The sequence below is a fragment of the Varroa destructor genome, unplaced genomic scaffold (genome assembly GCF_002443255.2).
Source record: "Varroa destructor unplaced genomic scaffold, Vdes_3.0 BEIS01000003.1, whole genome shotgun sequence".
NCBI lineage: Eukaryota > Metazoa > Arthropoda > Arachnida > Mesostigmata > Varroidae > Varroa > Varroa destructor.
The window spans coordinates 36,225,296-36,246,426 of NW_019211456.1; the positions used below are offsets into that span (position 1 = coordinate 36,225,296).

Sequence of the window (21,131 nt, forward strand, 5' to 3'; positions counted from 1 at the left end):
ATATATATATGAACATTTGCTAGACGAAAACGCATTGAAATCAAATACATTGTAAACTATAAATCATATAAAAGTTTTTAATGATGTTCTTTTTTATCCTGCATATGAAAGGCTTGTACACTTGCGCAACGGCGTTTTTGGCTGTCTTGATAATTTTGGAGCACTTGCGGCTCTACTTTATCACATCCATTCACTGCAATAGTTACATCATTTTAAAATCAGATATTTATTTCAGATACTGTGCTGATTTTCTTTATTTGAAGCTATTCGATTGCCTGGCTTATCTTTAACCATTGTGCTCAGCCGATCTCAACCAACAATGAGCGACAAAAATAATACGGAGAAAAATTATGAATGGTTTCAAATACAAATAATAACATCCGCGTTGGTATTGAAGTGTATTGACTAACACGTTGAGGCAGAATAACGAATGTCTACGTGTCAGAAGTTCAGAGCTTCATAGCGTCAAAGCGACTCAAAAGATCGTAAATTGTATAGTAAACCTTATTGGCTAGTAATTTCCATTACAACTCGGTAAAATGTGTTCACCCAAGGTATACAAGATATAAAATGTGTATTATCAGGCAGATTTAAAAAAAAAAGTTATCACATGACGAGTTTTCGTATAAACTTATTTTCGTAGTAGCTCTAAAAATATTAGAGATGATACCGTTCCTGGTTTAGTTGAGGGGCCATGTCTTTAGCGAGATAACACGGAAACGTTATGAAGCAGGATATCCATCATACCATGCTGTTCTCAGCCTCTGACAAATCTACGCAGTTGATAACATTTTTATTCGAAAACACTCGTTTTCGATTGCTTCTTAGTTAAGAACTAAAAGCCTGTGAGGTTCCGCTCTAAATGAAACCTATTAAATACTAATGCTGTTCAGCCAATTTATATATCAATATCCTTTAGGCTACTTTAACTAAACGAAACTAGCCCAAGACTTTTAGCGTACGAATAATAACATTTTCGATTAGGATGCCAATGGATATAGAGGTATATATGTATACGTTTAGCGTGATGGAAAACCGTTTCAGATATGATACGTTCCTTTACAAGGCAGTAGCCTAGTTTGTCCGTTTCTATCTGTTTCCACGCTATTATATTCATCATTCAGAGACAAATTACTTATCTTTTCAAAAGGATTGCCTCTACTGCTGATCGGATCATTGCAGTCGATATAGCAAATGGAAGAGGTTTCACGGTGCTTAGAGAGTTATGCATGTATGTGTACGGATACGCTTCCTACTGACTACTTTTCGAAGTAAAGTAAGATCCTATTCCAGCGTGACGAAATGCATGCTTTCCGTTCCACGTTTGGCACTGCCATTGAGCTTTACTCTATTGAAAAGACCTCCTCCTAACAGGGCATGGCGCATGCCACTCGAAATACAAAACGGATTCTCAAGTCAACATTTTTAGTTGGCCAAGTGTATTCACAAATGTATTCACGAAAAAGTGCCGTCTAATCATATTACAAAACATAAAATGTGAATTTATCGAAAGAACACGTATTAAGGATTGCACTAAAAGGTTTTTGTCTCTAGCAGACAGCTCTTCTTTGCGGAAATTCGCCAATCGATCGCGGAAATTCGGTTGCGTTACCGCTATGTTGTGATACATTTTAAGTAGGGAACTAATATACAAATTGGCTTTCTACAAAGTTGAGTCACAGTTTTTTTTTTTTATTAGATAAGAAGATATTAGATAGTTCAATCTGCTCTCTTATAAGACAAGAAAGCGGATTGGACTATATAATAGTTCACAGACCACGGAGTAGCACGAGCGAATAACACGATCGAGTGTATTAAGAGCCGTTTTTTCACTTTGCGTCATTTGAAACAGCCGTTGCGATTTCAATTTTAAGAGTTCTACATCCTTCTGTGGAATAGCCTTTGCGTGTAGCTGTTCATATTGTACAGATATAACTAGGGCGAATTCTTCCTCGTACCCATGCTTCTCCAGAACTCAGGCTAACTATTACAAAACTAAACATATGCCCGCCATAATTATGCCAATAAAAGTATAAGCTAAGTCTGCCACAAGCATTGATTGTTGGAGTGGCTAGAGGACGAGGTTGAGCATGACTGTTTCAGCCGTGTCTCATACGTTCGACACGTTTCTATCGTTTCAAATAAATCTCATTCTCATGTGAATAAGAACTATATACGCGATTTCGATAGATCGTGTCCTCACACGGATTTTCCCACTAATCTTTTCTGCTTTACACCTATCATTCGCAGGCAACGAAACAGTGTCGCTGATTCGGACTCGGGCGAGGCAAAGTCTGCTAGCTGAGGTGTGTTTAGTGGCTAATGCCATGCGTCAGAGTCTTTTGGACTCAAAGGACAGCGCCAAATCGACTCAGCAGCCCATGGGCATCCGAGTCACTGTCAATTCAAGTTTCAAGAACCTTACCAAGAACGTGCTCACCAATGCTTCTTTTCGCACACGAAAACTCAGTGATGAGTCTGCTGGGGTAGGTGAAATGTTTCCAATACTATTACAGGGTACGCAAGGATGATTAATTTTGATCGCTGAGACGGCTTTACCAAGTGAGAGTTCATTGGATTCGTTAGCACAACGAAGAAAAACGCTAAATTGGCTATGTCCTGAACAAACTCCATCACTGACTCATTCAAGGCAAATGCAGTAGGCATTTTAAATTTACACCCACATATAACGAATCGTATCTTGTCTGTGGTACCAGTTAAACTTACAATCTGCACGCAGATTGTATATAGAAAACACCTTGAAAATTTATGAACTGTGTCATGAGCTTGTCGGGGCATAAACCACTCGTTTCAGAGATGATACAATGTCTACTACAAATAACGTTGCTAGATCGGCGAAATTCCATTATGCATGGTTTTGTTTGATACATGTTTGATACGTAGTGGCTGTGATAGATAACTAATGATAACAATATGAAGCATATGCGTATCGTAGCCTTTGGAGCTACGGGCGTAGTTTTCGTATGTCAGGTGTGGATTAGCCACGGTAAATTTATGGATGTGTTGTATTGCATATATATATATATGTATTATATTTGGTCTTGTTGTTGGTTCGACATGCTTGGTAGCATCACGAGAGAAAGGACAGGCTAGAGAGTTTATACGAAAAAGGACTTCAGGCATGTCGAGTATCTGAAACAATAATCCCGAAAAGTGAGAGACCGACTTTAACGAAATAACTTTACACCGCGGTTTGTTATTCCCTTTCATTTTTGCTTTCCTTCTTGATTTGTCCTATTTGACGTTTTTTCTTTTTCTTGCTGCTATTTCGAACTAAGGTGATTGCCTTGAAGTTGTGCCGATAAAAATGTCCTACAGAGTTCACATCATTGTTTCCGGCGTTGCCTCCTTATTGCACCCAGACGCAAACCCGTACATATCATAGCACCCAGTCGACGCGGTGGTTATTGATAGTTTCATCATTTTTGATCAATGAGAAGATTTGCTCGTTTAAGAAGGAGTCCATTTTTGGGTTTTGAAATCGTTCACTCGTCACTGACTTAGCTAGATTGGCCACCTAGTGTTGTAGGCTTGTTATTAAAATTATTTTTTTTATTGAATTGAAACAAGAAAAAATTAAGTACTCTTGTTATTATACTACAAGTATGATAACATGTACACTAATTTTTTTTCTAAAGTCTACCTATCGTGTACAGCAGCGCAGTGGTATAATTTTTCCTACTGTCGCTTCTATTTTTATAGATTCACTAATGTTCTATTCTCCAAAAGTAAGATCCGTTTGTTCTAAAGCTGTAGCACTTTCTTGTAGCATAGCAAGAAGAACAAATCGAGCACTTGGCCTGTTCAGCGATTGCCTTCTCTGTCTGTTGAAAAACAGACGGAGCAGTCTCCCCCTAAAATCCTCTCTTTCCCAGTAAACTTGCATAACACATTGAATAGTACTATGATGTTGAGCTGGAACGATCTAACGCTGATGCAGGAACATCTTGTATGTGCGACATGAACGGAAGGTCCGTAGTCTATCACATTATGCAGTGTGTCATAGAGCGTATCAAGCGCTAATAGGCGATGAACGAATGAGCAGACAATTGAGAAAAAGAATATGCACAACAACAACAACATGTGACGTATGCTCAATGAATAACAACGAGTGCATGTAGGGGTGGAGACACATAGAGACGATAACGAATGAAGAGCACGAATGACTAGCGTAGCACAGAGGATAGCATATTCGCGCAGCAGTTGCTAAAGGTTCTAATGGCTCTGTGGTAGCTTGCTTACCAATCCTAGGCATATGTCGTGTGCCCCAGTCATCTAATTAAATACGCTACGGAACGTAACATTCGCAATATAGAGGTTGTAATGACGACGAGTCGATCTTCATTCGCTTCGCGGCAGTGTTTTTGTCGCTGTTATCCATGTTATTTTCCATACGGCCGCTATCTCACCAGTAGTAGCAGACATCCATAGTTCCATCGTAACTGTTGTTCCACGCGAAACAACAAGAGACACTTGAAATGTGGGAAGACTGGAAGCTAGGAACAGCAGTGCGATTATTATTGTTGGCGTTGATTGTGGGTTCCAACAGCGGCGGTTAAGCCAGTAACGGACTATCGTTTTTGTTTTTTTTTTTTGCTTTAGGAACGAGCGAGTATAGTGATACACACAGAAGGCTACTGCTCGTGACGTTTCCCGTTACGCTTTGTTTTCTGCTCGCCCAGTACAAATGAACGAGTCTCTGAATGGCGCTGCTGCTATGATAAATGAGTAACCAGCCTTGAGGAACACAATCCATAAAAAGAGGGATAATATGCAGAACAGAATAGATCAATAAAGATGGGTTTGTCAGATAACAAACCAATTAGTGGGATGATGGAATTGACGTTAACGAGAGCCTACCTGAGCCGCATAAACCAATATGTTAGATACTAGAACCGTTGCAATGTCAATTTGAATTCATTTATAGCACTAAAAAAGATTAACTTTTTTTACTGATGTGTAATTTTTATTCATTAAATTATAGAATTGAGGAGACGTTTTCCGTTGTAGAATCAGTCCATTAAGATATTAACGCATTTGTATGCTATTGGAGCTTTGTACGTTCAAGTATGCATACACACACACACACGTTATATATATGATTTGGGAAACGAATGTAAACAATGTATTATTATTTCATTACTAGCGCTTTGAAATCGCGTGCCCAATATGCCTAGGATTTTTGTTCTTTGCTGCAAACACGTTTTGACCTTCAACATAAAACAAAAGTCAGTACAATACAAATAGCATATTTTAGAACTGAAGTTGTTAGAAAGAAAAAGGTCACGGCATGTTGCATGCTTTTCAACCTTCACGTACGTTGTGTAGGTATGTGTGAACAAACGAATAAATTAATTATGCTCATATGTATGATTAGTGCGAGAAGTGAGTCTGGTACGAGGTAACAGCGTATAGTAGAGACACGATACGGCTAAGTGCGTGGCTTGGAGAATATTATGTCACGTTCGCGGTTCTCAATTACTGGGGGGGGGGGGGTCGGTTGTAGCAACCTAAGCGGAAGAAGAGTGTCCAGGGGGATGACGCCGACGTAAGGACTACCAACAAACTTCCATGAGAAGGTAAACGTGAATTGTGCTAAAGGAAAATAGAACATGCAGTAAAGGGGTGCCATTAGTTATAACTAAAGGTACTGCCAGTGCTCCGCCGCTGCAAAAAGAAGCTATAAGGCTTTTGGCATTCTTCGGTCTTCTTCTAGGTCAGATAGTGTCCGTAACGTGTCTGGCCGGAACGATCCCATCTGTGCTTGTTGATGCAACGCCAAGAGTGTCCCAGCCTTTCTCGGTCGGGTATCATTTCGGCTTCCGCTGCTGCTGCTGCTGCTTTAAGAAACATCGACTGGTCAGAACGTCCGCTGGATAAACCTATCTTGTAATACATGATAACGTCAAACGAGGTAGCCGTTGAATGCGGCAGGCAAAACAGAAGAAGGCACAATGTAAAAAAGAGCCATTTCTCATTACGACACTACGTTTATTATTATTGTAAAATCGATATGAGTAAGGGGCGTTAATTATATATTTGTTATTATAAGTAGGACTCAGCGTGTCTTACCAAGATGGTGATGATGACCCGATTAGGTTTGGATAAGTGTCCATGAAAGGACCGCATTAGCAAATGACAGACGTTTCTCCAAAGACAAATATGTTCAAAGACCGTTACGTGTTAGTCTGCTGAAAGTGTGAAGATAATAGCTTATTTCGGGATACCATCCAAAACCGCCTTGTTTCCATCCGTGATGATCTCATTGTATGGCAAATCAAAATTTCATTCCAAACAGGTTCCAAATACGCTAAGCTGACAGGAAGGGCAAAGTTATTGTTCTTCACCGCAATACAACGGATGACAAATATTGCCAAATATCCTGTATAAGAGCTTGAATGAGAGAGCCTTCCGCACTTACCGTATGCGCCAGATCTCGTGCCGACAAATTACAACCTTACCAATAACTGTGAAATTCAATCCCTAACAGCACACTTGATAATGAATAGAACTCCATTTCGAAAAAATGGCCGAACGAGCTATTCAGTATTAGGCCTAAACATCGATTGCGCGACGGAATTGCCAATTGAGATACGAAAGAGAAGGCCATAGAGAATTAGGGCAAGAACGTAATATGTTTCCAAAATTCAAATGTAACGCTTCAATTATTGTTAAACCTATGAGTGGGCATTTCCTCCTTGATAACCTAATTAAACAATCAGGACCTATTGTCGTTGCATGTGTCCATCACTTTATGACAGCTACTTATTTGTTAGTATTCGAGCATTCTCACATTCATCTTTTCGCATCACTCGCGTAATCATTGTAGAACCGGAAAAGGGTACATCTAGTAGCTGTGACTGAAACTGCGTAAAGTGCCTTTATCATCTCGACGGTTTTTCTTGTAGTTTTTATAACGAGTGGACTGGTTGAGGGTGACGCATTATTCCCAAGCATTACGATGAGTGTTTGAGAACACCAATGAAGTTCTTCAAATTGCAGCATGAAGATGTGCATAATGGGCAAGCATTTTCTCACGATTGCCTGAACTAGGCCCGTCTTTTCTGTTTGGGTCGATCGTCTAGAGCGTTTCGACGAGTTTGGGGCAACATGGGTTCCAAGAAACGGGTACTCCTTTACCGTAATTGCCGTATCGACATGTACAACTAGTATTTACTTTGAGTTATTCTTCTATATCGAAAAGGGTATTTTGTTTCCGATGATGTTGTTGAAGGATACAATATTCTGTAGTATATTTGTTTATCGTTCAAATTTGCACAAAATACGTAGAATCCACGTGAAAAAAGGAACGGACCAATATTTTACGGGCGAAAACAATAAAGGTGTGTATTCAGCTAACCAAACTTAAGTAAATGCCTAAGTTGTGCATGACATTTTTGTCGCCGTAAACAATTTTACTCTCCCACTATCCTATCTGTACGAACGAATGCTCGGCATCACTCACTGTAACAGCATAACTCATTGGAAAAGATGACTGGGGTGGGTGTCCAACACATCTGTGAAAAACGTGACATACAAATAACCCTTTTTACAGCTATTAACCCAATATCTTTCTATGTTAATGATACTCCGTGGTGCTACTGTTGTGATAGCTTTGCCAAGGCTAAAATTTGAACCAACGTAGCTGAATGCCTTTTGTTCTTACCATGATTACTATGACCACGCACTCAAACGGATGCGCATTAACCGCCAACGACCATTCCGCTCCGCGAGGCATTATTTAGAAGAGAGCGAGGTAGGTCTATCCGGAGATTATAATGTAACTGTCGTGTATACTGTGTTAGAGAAACGATGCACACGACTAAGTTTTATTCGCTGCGTAGGCACGGATGTGACAGCGTAACTTAATTGGTGAAATGGTTCATGTGTTCACATATCACATTCTACCCTTCTACCTATCAAAGGCCATCGTCTAACTGGGAAAATCCGAACAAGCTCAACCTAAAATAGAAATGCAACACCAGGGTCCAAATATGCAGAAAATAACATGGCAAAGGCATTGTACCATGAAAGACACATAGACTACTCAGGTCTTGGGAAATATGGCAGCAACGCCAAATGAGAAAGCGAAGTAGGACACCCATGAGAAAAAGTAGAAAGCACTAGAGAAAAGATTTCGGAAAAGGCAGCATTTCAAAAAGATAGAGAAAAACGAGAGTGAGTCTTTGTCGGCCTACAACAGTAACAGTAGACAAATGGATAAAAGTTTATTAGGTTGATAAATCTCGAAGGACGTTATTGATGAGAAAGGATGTTAGTTATGAGAAATTGGGGTGATTCACAGTGGGGGAGCTGGACGCTACTGAGATGTTCTTCCGATGTTTGTAAGTACGTGAAAAGAGCAGAGCTGGGCCGGGAGTATTAATATAGAGACGACTTGGCAGAAATTGAAGACGAAAAGCTATCCGTAAAACTCTAACGTAAAACTGAGAATTTTTGTCGTCTATCACCCTAAAAATAAGGGTGATAGACCACAAAAACTGTATGCGGGCACATCAGCAGTACGAGGAATAGCGAAGGTTTGAAGCGATTTTTAGGGCGGAACACACTTAAATGTAAAGTAAATTAGCTAAAGGCAAAGAAAAGATACTGTAAGAATTGAAATTATGGACGACAAGGATAAGGACAAAGCGTGAACAAGCGTAGCAGAAGTGCGTTCGCCTCTTTGGCATTTGCGTACACGAATCTTAATTATGTTGAATGAATCATTGGAAAAAAGGAAAAAACATCAACAGAGAGAGTTGAAGTGTCAACTAAAACACGGTTTTGAGCACATTGCTTACGAACGATAATTCGAAAACCGAGTGGGATGAATCTGTCGCGGAGGCAAATGATAAAAAGGGCAACGAAACGAGCAAAGACAAGAGGCTGGGGGTATAGTTTTCAGAGGTGTCTATGCGGCAAGGGACCGCGCAGAGTAAAGACGATTTGGCAGATGATACAGAGAACAAAGTTAATGTGGCAAAAATGAAGTTATCTCTAAGCGTGCTTTGCAAATAGGTGTTCAGCAGTAACAAAGTAACATCAATGTAGTTTTTTCTTTTTAAATAGCTCTAAGAATAACAAAGCCAACAGAAACGACACTAACAGCGCATGCTACTCATGTGTATACATGTGTGTATACGAGCATGTTTAGGATTCGGTGTGGGAAAATTGTAGCACTTACAACGATTCAGTCAAATAGGATTGAAAATCTAACCGATATGCTCTGACAAAATAATGCACAGCAGAAAAATTCAAGGTACACTTAGACAATTTCGAAATAAGACAGCTCGAAAGTCAATCGTTTTTCGACAATCTCTACTTCGAGAGAAACGAATAAGTATTTCTCTACCCCTAATATCCCATATTGAGATAGTTCAATATATTTTTCTTTGGCACGTTGCTTTTATTCCGAAAGCAATATGTACTAAAAATGTCGCGTTATTACGGGTCAAGAAAACGAGTGGATCTGGTAGAATCCTTCTGATTTTCGTTCGAATTTCGCTTGGTGCGCAGTAACTTCCATATGGTCGTATTCTTTTCTAGCTATCTTTCAATCTTTGTTGTTCATGACATATATATAAATGCATATATTTTAAAAACGCGAAGGAAGCTGAAGCTCTTCTCAATCACTTTGTGAAACCTTGCTCTCCGAGTAAAGAATATTCTATTCAGTTCCATTGCTCAACCGTTGCCCACTCCTTTGGCCTGAGTGGGTTTAGCGCAAGACAAGCCTTTCAGGGCTCGAGGCGGCAAATCGAACCGAATTTATGAGCGAATTGCATTTGTAGAACACTACAACCCAACGGAGATGACAGATAACGATAGATTTTCACCGTTAATAGAATGGTTGAGATTAGTTTTACTATTTATCGTAAAATACTATAGATACCGGTGGGTTGAACCGCTAATCAATACTTGATTGATTTTTACTCCTTGTGCGCCAGTTAGAACAATGGCTTACTACCTATTATATAGAACTGATTCTTTAGGCGACCTTTATTCGATTGGTTAGATTGGAATGATCACTTCTAAATCACATCATCAATGTCGAACTAAGTTTTTGCCTAGTCTCAAAGTTATCTCTAAGCGTGCTTTGCAAACAGGTGTTCTGCAGAAACAAAATAACATCAACATAGTTTTTCTTTTTAAATAGCTTATATAGGTGGTGCGGAATGCACTAGCACGTCGTTCCGAAACAGCGGTCATTGCTGTAATTGCGACATGCGGTGATAAAGCTATGTGTTGTCAAAGGCTCAAAAAACCTCTTCAATTTTCTTTGCCCAGTAAGCTGCGATATCGCCTAGAATTCAAAACGACACCTAGACGAAAAGCAAGCGTGAGCAGATAAGGCTCCCCCGTCTTCCATTTGATTTTTTATGACACTACCATTCAAATGAAACTTTTAGCGGCTACTGCTCGTATCGATAACTAATATTGGCGGTGTTGGAGAAGGTTCTACGTTGGCGATGATCTGTGCAAACTAGATTAAATTTCAAACTGTTGTACATAACGAAAATAATGATTTCAGCTTGGTATGCTTTCGGTTGGGAAAATCACTTCTCTTACGTTTTATTATTGCTGGCAATTTGGCGAAAACTTCTACACTCGAAAGCTTGGTCCATGTCCAACTGTCTGTCTTAGCGGCCTGCGTGACGGCAAAGTAATTTATGTTAAGAGCAGGGCGCAAACCCAGTTTATTTCGTGTTTGGCGCCAGTCGTCTGGGTGCTAAACTAAGATAGTATCGGCCTCAAAGCATATAGTTATCGAAAGTCCAGCCGAATGTCTATTTCAGTGGTCGAAGACAGTGGTCATCTTTCTGTGACCCGAAAATTGATAGCCCAAGTATAAACATATTTTTATGGTGACTCAATCCGCCTCACACCTATAACGAGGTAGTCATACGATGTGTAAGTGCACGCCTTCAACTTTGTTCAAAGTTCGCTGAAATCATCAGTGTATCAATAACTAAATCGATTTCCTCTACTTTTTTGCATTTGCCTACAACAAGGTGAATTTTATCGAACGCGTGTTTTATGTAATACTTCGTCACTCAATTTAGACGTTAAGAAAGACGCATGTGTACCATCGCTGCTGTAACTTCAACCGATGTAGTGTGGTTTTAAACTGCTAGACTTAAGGCCACTGGTCCAGCCCCGTTTCGTTGTTTAACATAGCCGTCGCCCAAGTGATTAGATGTGCCGAGATTCACGACCAGTCCTAACGTTAAACATGGCTTCCGGCGACTAGCTACATGCACAAAACGGGTTGTTAGGTCCGGCTTCTCAATGTGTCTCTATCGCAGGTGGTGGGTTGATAGAGTTAAACTGAAACAAAAACTTGCTAGGACGCATGTTACTACGCAATACTTACAAGATAAATACTCTTATATGGGCGAATCAATGCAATATTGCTCTACTGATCGAGACTTTTATTTATCTGTGCATTAGTTATCTGTCGAAAGAGGATAAGATGTCCTTTCTTAGACAACTTCATTTTCTGTAACAACAATCGCTCGGTCGAGAATAATTAGTAAACGTATTCGAAATATACAGCAGATTACTTTCGGTACCCGCTTCTTCTCTGATCATCGTAGCGTGTTCGACTGTGAACACCTATTACACTCTGCGGTGTTACATTATACACTCACAAACTATCCCATGTTCTTTTGTAGTTTTGAAGATCCGTACATTTCCTAGTTAATTTCTCGTCCTTCCAATCGCCAATTCAAATTTGACTTTTTTTGGGGCTCAGCTGATTCGGATTTAACCAGAGATATAAATCAGTCTCTTCAATAGACGTCGTAGTCAAAACTAATATGCATCGATTTCGTTAACATTCAAAAATTCGTGATAAATAATAGCTATTTTTTCAATGGTTTTCAAATTAGCGGCAACATAAAGCCCCGTTTATGATTACCAAGATGCTTGTGAGGGTCGTTTCGTCAAACTTATAGTTGTGTTTGAGATTTACCGTTACTCTTGATCTACTAGAGAATTGTCCTTTTTTTCTGATTTCAGGAAGAGGAGGTACCAGGCGGTGCGGCCATAAGAGCAGCCTCTGGTGCCGGCGCAGTCGGCGTATCAAAGCGTGAGGCGTATAAGGCGCAGTTACACGAAACCCTCGGCTCCATCGACGAAAGCATCGAGATTTCACAGGTTCGTGCACTCGAGCGAACGATCAATACAATCCATCGCACAACCATAGGAAAAGATATCCACCCGATAGCGGTACTGGACGACGGTTTCTCGTGCTAATGACTAACTATGCAATCAGTTGTAATGCGCTCAAACTGTTCTTTGGATAATCAATGTTGCAATGTCTTAATTATTTATTTTTTTCGGTTAACATGCATAATTAATGCCGTCTACTTTTTATGCTATATATAGATTTAATTCATATGTGGGGTAACTAGACAAATGAAGAATTTCTTATTGGGTCAGCTTTGATTTAAATTAGATGCTTATTTTAATGTAAATCTGTGGCCGTTTCTAGACTCTGTTTAATTTCGAATTTAACCTGCGAAGGGTATGATGCTGGCTTTTAGACTAGATTTTTTTCTTGTCTAGTTGCTATGCATAGATTTTAGTCATCATCGAGTCACATAAGACATATGGCCTTGCTTCAGGTTAATAGTTCTTGACCAGTTGACTATTTGCAGGGATACATAAATTCAGCGGTTAGCTATTACAATACACAAAAAATGCACACTACGCGTACGCTTTACGTGGACCAGGACCTTCAAGCTTACAGCGTGTGGGTAATTTAATCATACATTCAGAGAATACTATCTCTTGAGGAGGTCCAGTATCGTGTGTGCTACCTTTTAAACATGGTGGTAGTGAGCAGTGAACAAAGGCATCGCTTTAAATATGTATTCAGTAATTTACCGACGAGCGCTACTTTGCCCAAGTGGAAGCCCACCGACGGACCAGGTTACCGCGGTGTGTGCGCGTGGTGGTGTGATTAAATTTAAGCGCGCTTATGATGTGAGAACGATCATATCAAGTCTCTCTAGGTCGCGCAGACCAGCACTTTCAACCAAACTATTCGACGGCGGATGTTCTCATTAACCCTAAAATTCGTGTTAACGGTAGACTATGTCTGAAACTGGATCATTTCTAAATTAGTTGAATTTAAATGATGATTTTTTTAATATGTATTAGAAGTACTCTTTTATTTTTCGCACGCGCATCATAGCGCTTTGGCAGATTGTGGATACCTATATACCAGCGTTTGCGTTCTTATATGCAATTTAACTGTGGACCTATGGATTCTCGGAAGTAAATCGATGGTCAACCATGCTTGCCCACCAGGCGCCTTTTCTAGGCCATGAAAGGCTAGGATTACAGATGTAGCACAAACGGCTTCAACCTGCTTATTCCTAATAAATTTCTTGAAGAATATTCGACGTTGATAGATCTTGGATATATCTTTGCTCAATCCTGGAAGCAATTGAGCCCTGGCGATGATGTCTGACATTGTCGTCAGGCGGTCCGACTATCTGCTTTCAATTGTTGCGCGAGCAGCACATGAGTGTCTTGACGAACTCGCGCGCTGCATTATTTGTATTACTTTCGGCAAGTATCTCATAGTAATAGATGCCCTTTGATGTGCATTTAAGATACTATTGTCATCTTACAAACCTACAGGTTTCTCTCCAGGGCGATACCTGGTCCTACTCTGGATTGGCGGTAGACATTATTATCACCAACCTTCGATAAATTTTCAGGGCGCTGTGACCTTCAAGGAACAAAAACTTGATCATGACTTTTGAGACTAAAAAACGTGCTTTCTTCTGAACTCATTTCCCTTCAAGTTGTCAATTTCTTTGCAGAACTTTATATATATTAATTGAACTATACCAGTTTATAGTTTAAGCATTAACATTGAATATTAAAGAGGTTTTATTTCCATAACTCGGGCGAGATCTTGCATTGAAATAGTTTATCCAGTTTGCAACCACACGTCGCTGTATGAATTTACGGACAATTTTAAGTTCTCGAAATAATTTGAAAGTCCAGAAGAATCATTTAAATGTTGGAATAAGCGTTCGTATTGGCAATCGTCTAGTTTTCACGTGTAACTTATGAATGTCTTTACTGAGCGGCCTTTGTTTCGTGGTGCCAGCAGTACCCGCGCGAGTACAAAAAGTAGCTCTTTTTATTCATAAAAATTGTATGGTACTTTTATGTAAGTGGCGGGAATAGAAGCAGCAATCGCATGGTTTCTTTCGACCAGAGTTCTTCCCCTCCAGGTCATCGTGTCAAAATACGTAGTGTAACACCTTCAAACAACGGTTAATCCAAACGAGTTAAAAAGGTACGTTTAAGGATATGCATTAATGGCAACTGGAAATTTCATCAACGCAAGTCCGACTGCATTGAATAGGTATGATATGGCATAGCGCCAATTTTTATAAAAAGGAAATTATTTTATAGTCTGAATTTTGCTATTTTTTGTTTACATATTAGAAAGATAGGAACTGCTAACGTTTCTGTAGTACGCAAACGGCTTCCCAAGCAAAGAGCCTTATAAATTCAGGTTTTTCAAACTTCTCTTGCAAGAGTTTACGGAGGAACTAATATCCCCTAAGCACTTGTTTCAGACTTTGGTTTGTGAAATCTATACCAAACCCTTCAACCAGTTGCGGCATAACCAATATGCATCGCGTTCGAAGTATGTGCTAAAACAAGTTGTGCGAAATTTTAAGCATTACTAGCCCATTACGTCCTCCGTCGCCTTCAAATAATTTAATCATTTTTTTTTGTTATTGCGTTTGTTGGCGACTTATTTTGCTTCTATGCCTATGATTCACGAAGCACAAGCCACCATTGTGGTTTTTCGTCTAAGGAAATGACGGCTTTATGTCAAGTGTTAATTTTTTTGTCATTAGAGGTACTTCTAAATTCAACAATCCTGATCTGGTTTCTGATCTAAATTAACTAACTCGACAAAATTGCTGAATGGTTTTATCATTAATTAAATTGAATTATATAGTTCATGAATTGCTATCAGCAGAATGTTGTTTCCGAAAGTTGGGTTAAACACGAGTTAACAGTGAAGACACCTTCGATATGTAAATATTGAAATTAACACCTTACAACCAATACACGCGAAATGGCCATAGATATCCTGCACCAATTCCAAAGAGAAGCCTGTAACATAATGTTGCAAATTTTGACGCGCGGTATACTTACGTACGGGCTTACTAGGTTCTTCAGCTGGCCAGTCAATAACCCTGCAAACATTTATGTGCTGTTTCTCGCCGGGATCAGACCGGATTAGTGTACGAATTCTTAAACCGTTCTATATTACCAGAGCATAAAAGACGTGGTCATATCCAAAGTTTCACTAAGCCAACATGAACTGTGGTAGACCGTGCGTATAAAGGACAACTGCGGTTCATACTAATCCCTTTGTCAAACTCTACTATATTTTAACATCGATAATGTACTGTATTTTGGCCATCTCTTCAAGTGCAGGTAGATACAAACCTTTTATTTGAAACCTATGGCCGTCTAATAAATCGACAAATGTTTTACGCTACATGGTCAACATAAACTTACCTGGACAATGTTGCCCAGCTAATGCTTATAATTTCGCGATATCGCTCTTCGTTCAGTTTACTGTTTGCGTGTTATGACGATATTTCAACCAGCAGATGTCCAGATACTTCGGGGATTTCTAAATACACTTTGAAAGACCCACATCGCACGTCTATCAGGACATGTTGTAGACGCTAGCTAAGTAACTATGTACTGTGAGAAGTATGTTCTCTCAACTTTCCGTATTTTTTGGGGCTAGGAAAGGTGTCTATATATGTTCAAGATATATAACGATATCTCCAATCGGCCTAAATGGCGCGTAGTATGTAGAGACTAGTTACGAAATTTAGTTAGAGCTTTTGTTATACAGACGTTATTTTCTTGAGAGATGGAATTGCAAACTTTAATGACAGATTTTCCATGAAAAAATTCGTGAACCGTTACGTATAGTATAACATGAATCTGGTAAAGCTCACTTAGGCATTCCTGTTTTGTTGACCATCAGCATATTCTTTGTTTCATACTGCTACAGTGATCTAACTAGGTAGACGAGTGTATGGTATGTTACATACAAGAAAAATTCGAGTAATTATTTAACGTGACTTTGTGCTCTTTATTATAGGTACACATAGATACTGAAGGTTCGAGTGTCGGAATCCATAAAAGCAACTCTACTTCATCAGGAAAGGTATGTTGCTCCTTCGATACTGCAGTAAATTGGTATACGCTATATATATATATATATATATATATCTTACTTTGCTACTACTTTGATAGATGTAAGATGATAAGCGCTACGTTGAGGTTAATTCGAAACAGGTGTTAGCCTAAGCTTACCCCCAGCCAACGGCGATACTCAAAGCTATGAACGTGTTTTTACGCAACATAGTGCTAGCATTGCAGAGTAGGAATCCGTGTAGCTTTTGTAGTACCGTACAAGTGCTCAGAAAGCAAAGCAGGTGAGGACACGCAAGAGTTCGCACGAACACGTCGACAGCCGCTAGAGGCGTGGTAAGAATAAAGGAAGGGGAATGAATATTGAATACTATCATGGCATTGAGGGAAAAGAGAAGCCGATATCGGGAATTGCAAGTATGTGCTGACGAGGCAACAGAGCGAACAAGTTGGTATTTTAGGAAGCACATTTATGCGAGCTAAGCCTTGTCCTTGGGGGTGCTGTCCTAAGAGTCCACGAACGCAAGATTGCGATAGTAAACGCAAAGCAGGAAAGGAGGTTTCAGTAGAGATAGGTGCCATGCTGACATTTTTAGATGTATTTAGAAAACATGTTAAAGATTGAAAAATAAATTAAACAGATGATTATTTAGCAAATTTCTTTAGAAACCACTATTAGGCTGTCCTCTTTCTTTAAATTATTGTAGACCCATTTCAGACATTGTTCTCTTAACAAGAGCTATTCTAAACCATGTCCTTGCTTATCTGCTACTCTCGTAAATATTTCCTACGTATAGTGGTCTGTAGAAAAAAATTCTACTCGTGCCTACCTCATTCACTACTAAAGTCCGATTAATGTCCAGGTTCCTCATCCTTCAACACATCGCCTCAATAAGGCGTAGTATGCACAATTTAATATATACTACCTTATTTTGGATACCAGACCTATTGCAATTATAGTTTCTTGATGCTTTTTTATTTCTAGGTCCGTAAGGGGTCACTGGTTCTGGTGGACAGTACGGAAGGAACAGTTAGCAACGCTAATGGCACCACGACGGCAAATTCGACAAATGTGTGAGGCTCATTAACAACGTACGCGAACGTTATGGCTACTAAAGCAGCTCACTGGACAACAAAGGATACCTTTAATCCATAATCTACCTGTCGTTTTAAAATCTGACAGGCTCGCGAAAAGGGCTGCACCAGTCTCAGGCTGCCGAAACTGAGAGCACTTCTAGCGTCGCTATAGAAACCCTTTCTGAACTGCTAAAGCATCTAGACCCATCGAAAGGTGCAGGACTGTTAGCTACATAGAACACAGTCCCCTAAACCGGAAGCACTTGCTTTAAAAGTACCTAGGTGGTGTGTTTTGCAAAACGGCATAAGTAATTTCACTCGTCTTTTCAGGCCATTTCAAGGGTCTTGGCCGTCTCATGTTCTTCAATAACCGCCCTTACTGGCGTACAAAGGTGGCTTCAGGCAAACATCAAACATCATCCCACCACACACCGATATATGACTCAGTAATAAATATTATAAGGCATAGTGAAGCGTTGGAAATTTGCTTCTGCGTAACCTATCAACAGTCAGACGCTATCCGTATGAATCAACTTAAGTCCCGTACGTGACCTCTGATCGAAGCAACGAGTTCTGTAGGCCCCACGATTTCGCCTAACTGGTCATTGTGCACCTGCAAGCGGATGCCAATTAGAGACAACAAATGAAAGAGTAGCATCGCAAGCAATAGTCCAATACGGTTGATGGAAATTATTGCCTTAGGAAGGCTATCTGGTAGAAATATCACAACAATAAAACCTAGATGACAACAAACGCAACAGCTTCTCGAGCTACCTATCTAGTATCTAAATTTGGTCTAAAGAAGAGAAAAAACTATGAAAGACCAAAACTGCAGCACCAGCACTTGCTATGATCTTATCTGTCTAAAGAGGAGACGAACCGCGAACACGTGACTTAGCAGGACCTATTGCTGTACGAATCGCAGTGGTAGATTATTCTTAATGGACATAGAGAAAGATCTATTGTGAATATTTACATCGAGATTTAAACTAAAAGCCTCACAGAGGATTGGAGTAGGCTAAAGTATGTAAGAGAAGGATAATGATTATCTGAGCAGGTAAAGTTATGGGATCTTAAAGCATACACACTCAGTAGCATACTTTCGGAAATCGTCGACGATCGATTTCCTATATATTTATGCTGAAATTAGCATTGTTGAGAAAGCGATAATTGTTTTTTTATTGGAATATTTATTTCGTATTTGCGTGAAAAATATAATGGAGAAAGCCAAAAACTAAACGTCTCCTTTTTTGAGCTAGTCTCGAATTATATATATATAGATATATATGCAAATAAGCTTGTCGTGTGTTGAATGATAAGAAGGAAAGAGGAAGAACTGAGACAAATATAGAAAAAAATTGATGGTACCTTGCAATGATGGTGATGATGATGTTAGCATCAATGGATATGGCTGATTTGAATCAAGTGGATGAATGATTATCGGTGTAGTTGTTTTGCAGATAGATTGGTGGTTAGTTAGTTATTTAAGCAACGACTGATCGAGAAGTCACTCGCGAGAGCCAATGATTAAGTTAACGATTTGCAGATGTCACAAAACGTAAAGACCATCGAAAATAGATTATGGGGAGAGAAATGGGAATATGTTTCTGTGTCGGGTCGAGTCTGGTAAATGAGGAACGAAGCGAAGCATAGTCTTGATGGCCCTTTGGTGAACGGAAAACTATCGTACGAGTAGGCTATAAGCAAACGCACGGACGTACAGACTGACAGAAATGTAGCACGATTCTGGAAAGGGCGAAAAAGTGGCAACGAGTGGTAAAGAACGATCGATTGCTTGTTGGTAGCGTCGAACAAGAAACGGACTGCTTAGGCAGAAAGAAGTTTACAGAGCTTCTCGCCGGAAGTTTGCATCGTCATATGTCCGTTACGTGTGAAAGAAGTGGAGGAAAGCAACTACTTCCCCACACAATGAGAGAGAGGCAGCGCCAGCAATAATGAAACAGAAGACGACGGTGAAACAATAATAAAATAGTAATAATTAGCAGCTGAGGTATGTGCTAAAATATATATCTCAGTAAAAAAAACGCCATATATTGATATAAATATAGCAGAGGTCGTGGATAATCATACAAAAAATAACAACAATGTGTTTAATCAGGCACGTGATTTAGCTGCTTGCTATATAGTGTAACATTGCGAATACTATTCTAGGTAGAGATAATAAGAATATAAATGATACGAGAAAAAGTGATATTATATCATATGACTGATAGCGACGGAAATATACCAGTTGAGGAAAACTACTTAAAAAAGAAATTTAAAATTTGCTATGTTAGTAGGAGGGACTTGTTGCATTAGATAGAACAGAAGTAATGGACACCGACTTCTAGCTATACTCAACATATATATATAAATATATACTTGAAACCAACAGCAATAGCAAGAGCAACTTTCTATAGAAACATTCATGATTCGTGAATATCGATAGTATAAAAAGACGTAAGATGAGAACAGTTACGTTGAATGATTGTTTCAAAGCGAAGAGAAGTTATGGCAAATGTTGAATGGAACAGTTTAAGTCTATGACGGACGACGAAGATGATGGTAATAAACCGAATGAAAAATGCGCACGGGCGATGAGTTAATGAGAATAATATAGCTGTGTTATTACTGCTATGCTTCAGCAGCGACTTTTAGCAAGTTTTAGACCGATGTATATATATATATACGGGAAAATGGGGCTATATGGGACAAGAGCCGTCTGGGCCAGTCTGCTTTTTCAAGCAAGGGCACGTTGATTTAAGAATTGGATACTATTCATGTTCCGGAACTTTCAAGATGCACACGGTCAGGAATTTAGTGCTATTTGCATTACTGGATCCTTGTTTGAATAAATCTTGAAAGGTAAAATTATATCGGACAGCTAAGTATTTTTTTCGCATTCTATCGAACCTTAGTTGAACGATAAAGAAAACAAAATAACCAGCTAGAGCTTCTATCGCAGTTTCGCCTGTTTCAAAGCTAGATTATCAAAGATAAACTGAAAGCAAGTAAACTTTTTTTTTATAAAAGTCATTATATTGACCTACATTAAATCACGTTGGGACTATCTGGGCCAGGCTGCATTTTGAGCATTTATGAAACTATGTGCCATCAGTGTTAATTTGAAGAAAAATTTAAATAAGTAAATGGCCTCAAAGCATAGCTGTGCTCTGTGTGAATGCGTAATGTGTGCGTCAAACTGAGGCATCGCCGTTGACAACAACGACATGTGGCATGAGCACGCTTGTTTTTTAAATAAACAGTAACGATTTTAGTGGCACAGCGCATTATTCGGATGAAACAGTATTGTCGACATATACACCACATTGCGCGTAGTCACGATCATAGATCAGAATTAATTGTAAATAACTATATATATTAAATTCACGCATAGTCATGATAGTTATACGGTCTGCTCAAGTTGGATTGAGATACCTATACGTAGATTGTAACTGTTCTTTGTGCCTTCTCAAACCAAACGCGTTGGTAGATGTGCTACTACCTAGACAATTCAAAAATCAGCTCCGCACAGAACTTCAAGTGGGCCTACGGTAGGCAGATCCTCACCTTTGGACTGTTTAACTTGGCGCTTGGTGTTTAACTTGCTTGAGTGTTCAGCAGGTTTAGCCCATATAGCCCCAGTCTTTCCTATATATTTTTTTTATCATTCGTCTTTTTACTATCGCCTGGGAGTCGTAACATTAGTGTGCGAGTCATTTATTGCTAGCTACTAATAAAAATAATTTTTGAATGTACGTGGTTGTTTCTCTCGAGATGCGAACGACAGCATGGATTGAGAGGGT

The 21,131-nt window shown here is 39.4% G+C and overlaps 1 protein-coding gene across 3 annotated transcripts in view; it reads left to right on the plus strand.

Moving 5' to 3' along the window:
• The window catches only part of Hyccin (PI4KA lipid kinase complex subunit hyccin), a 32,800-nt gene extending 12,860 nt beyond the window's left edge, over positions 1-19,940 (plus strand). The window contains exons 2-5 of one of the 3 annotated variants that reach the window (XM_022800523.2): positions 2,251-2,486; positions 12,046-12,183; positions 16,196-16,261; positions 17,234-19,940. In XM_022800523.2, the coding sequence (XP_022656258.1) occupies positions 2,251-2,486; positions 12,046-12,183; positions 16,196-16,261; positions 17,234-17,326 (533 nt within the window). In that variant the 3' untranslated portion in view covers positions 17,327-19,940. Of the gene's footprint in view, positions 1-2,250; positions 2,487-4,623; positions 4,974-12,045; positions 12,186-16,195; positions 16,262-17,233 lie in introns of those variants that run through there. The other 2 variants (XR_015322668.1, XM_022800525.2) reach the window with 2 other exon arrangements.
• The last annotated feature ends 1,191 nt before the right edge of the window (positions 19,941-21,131 follow it).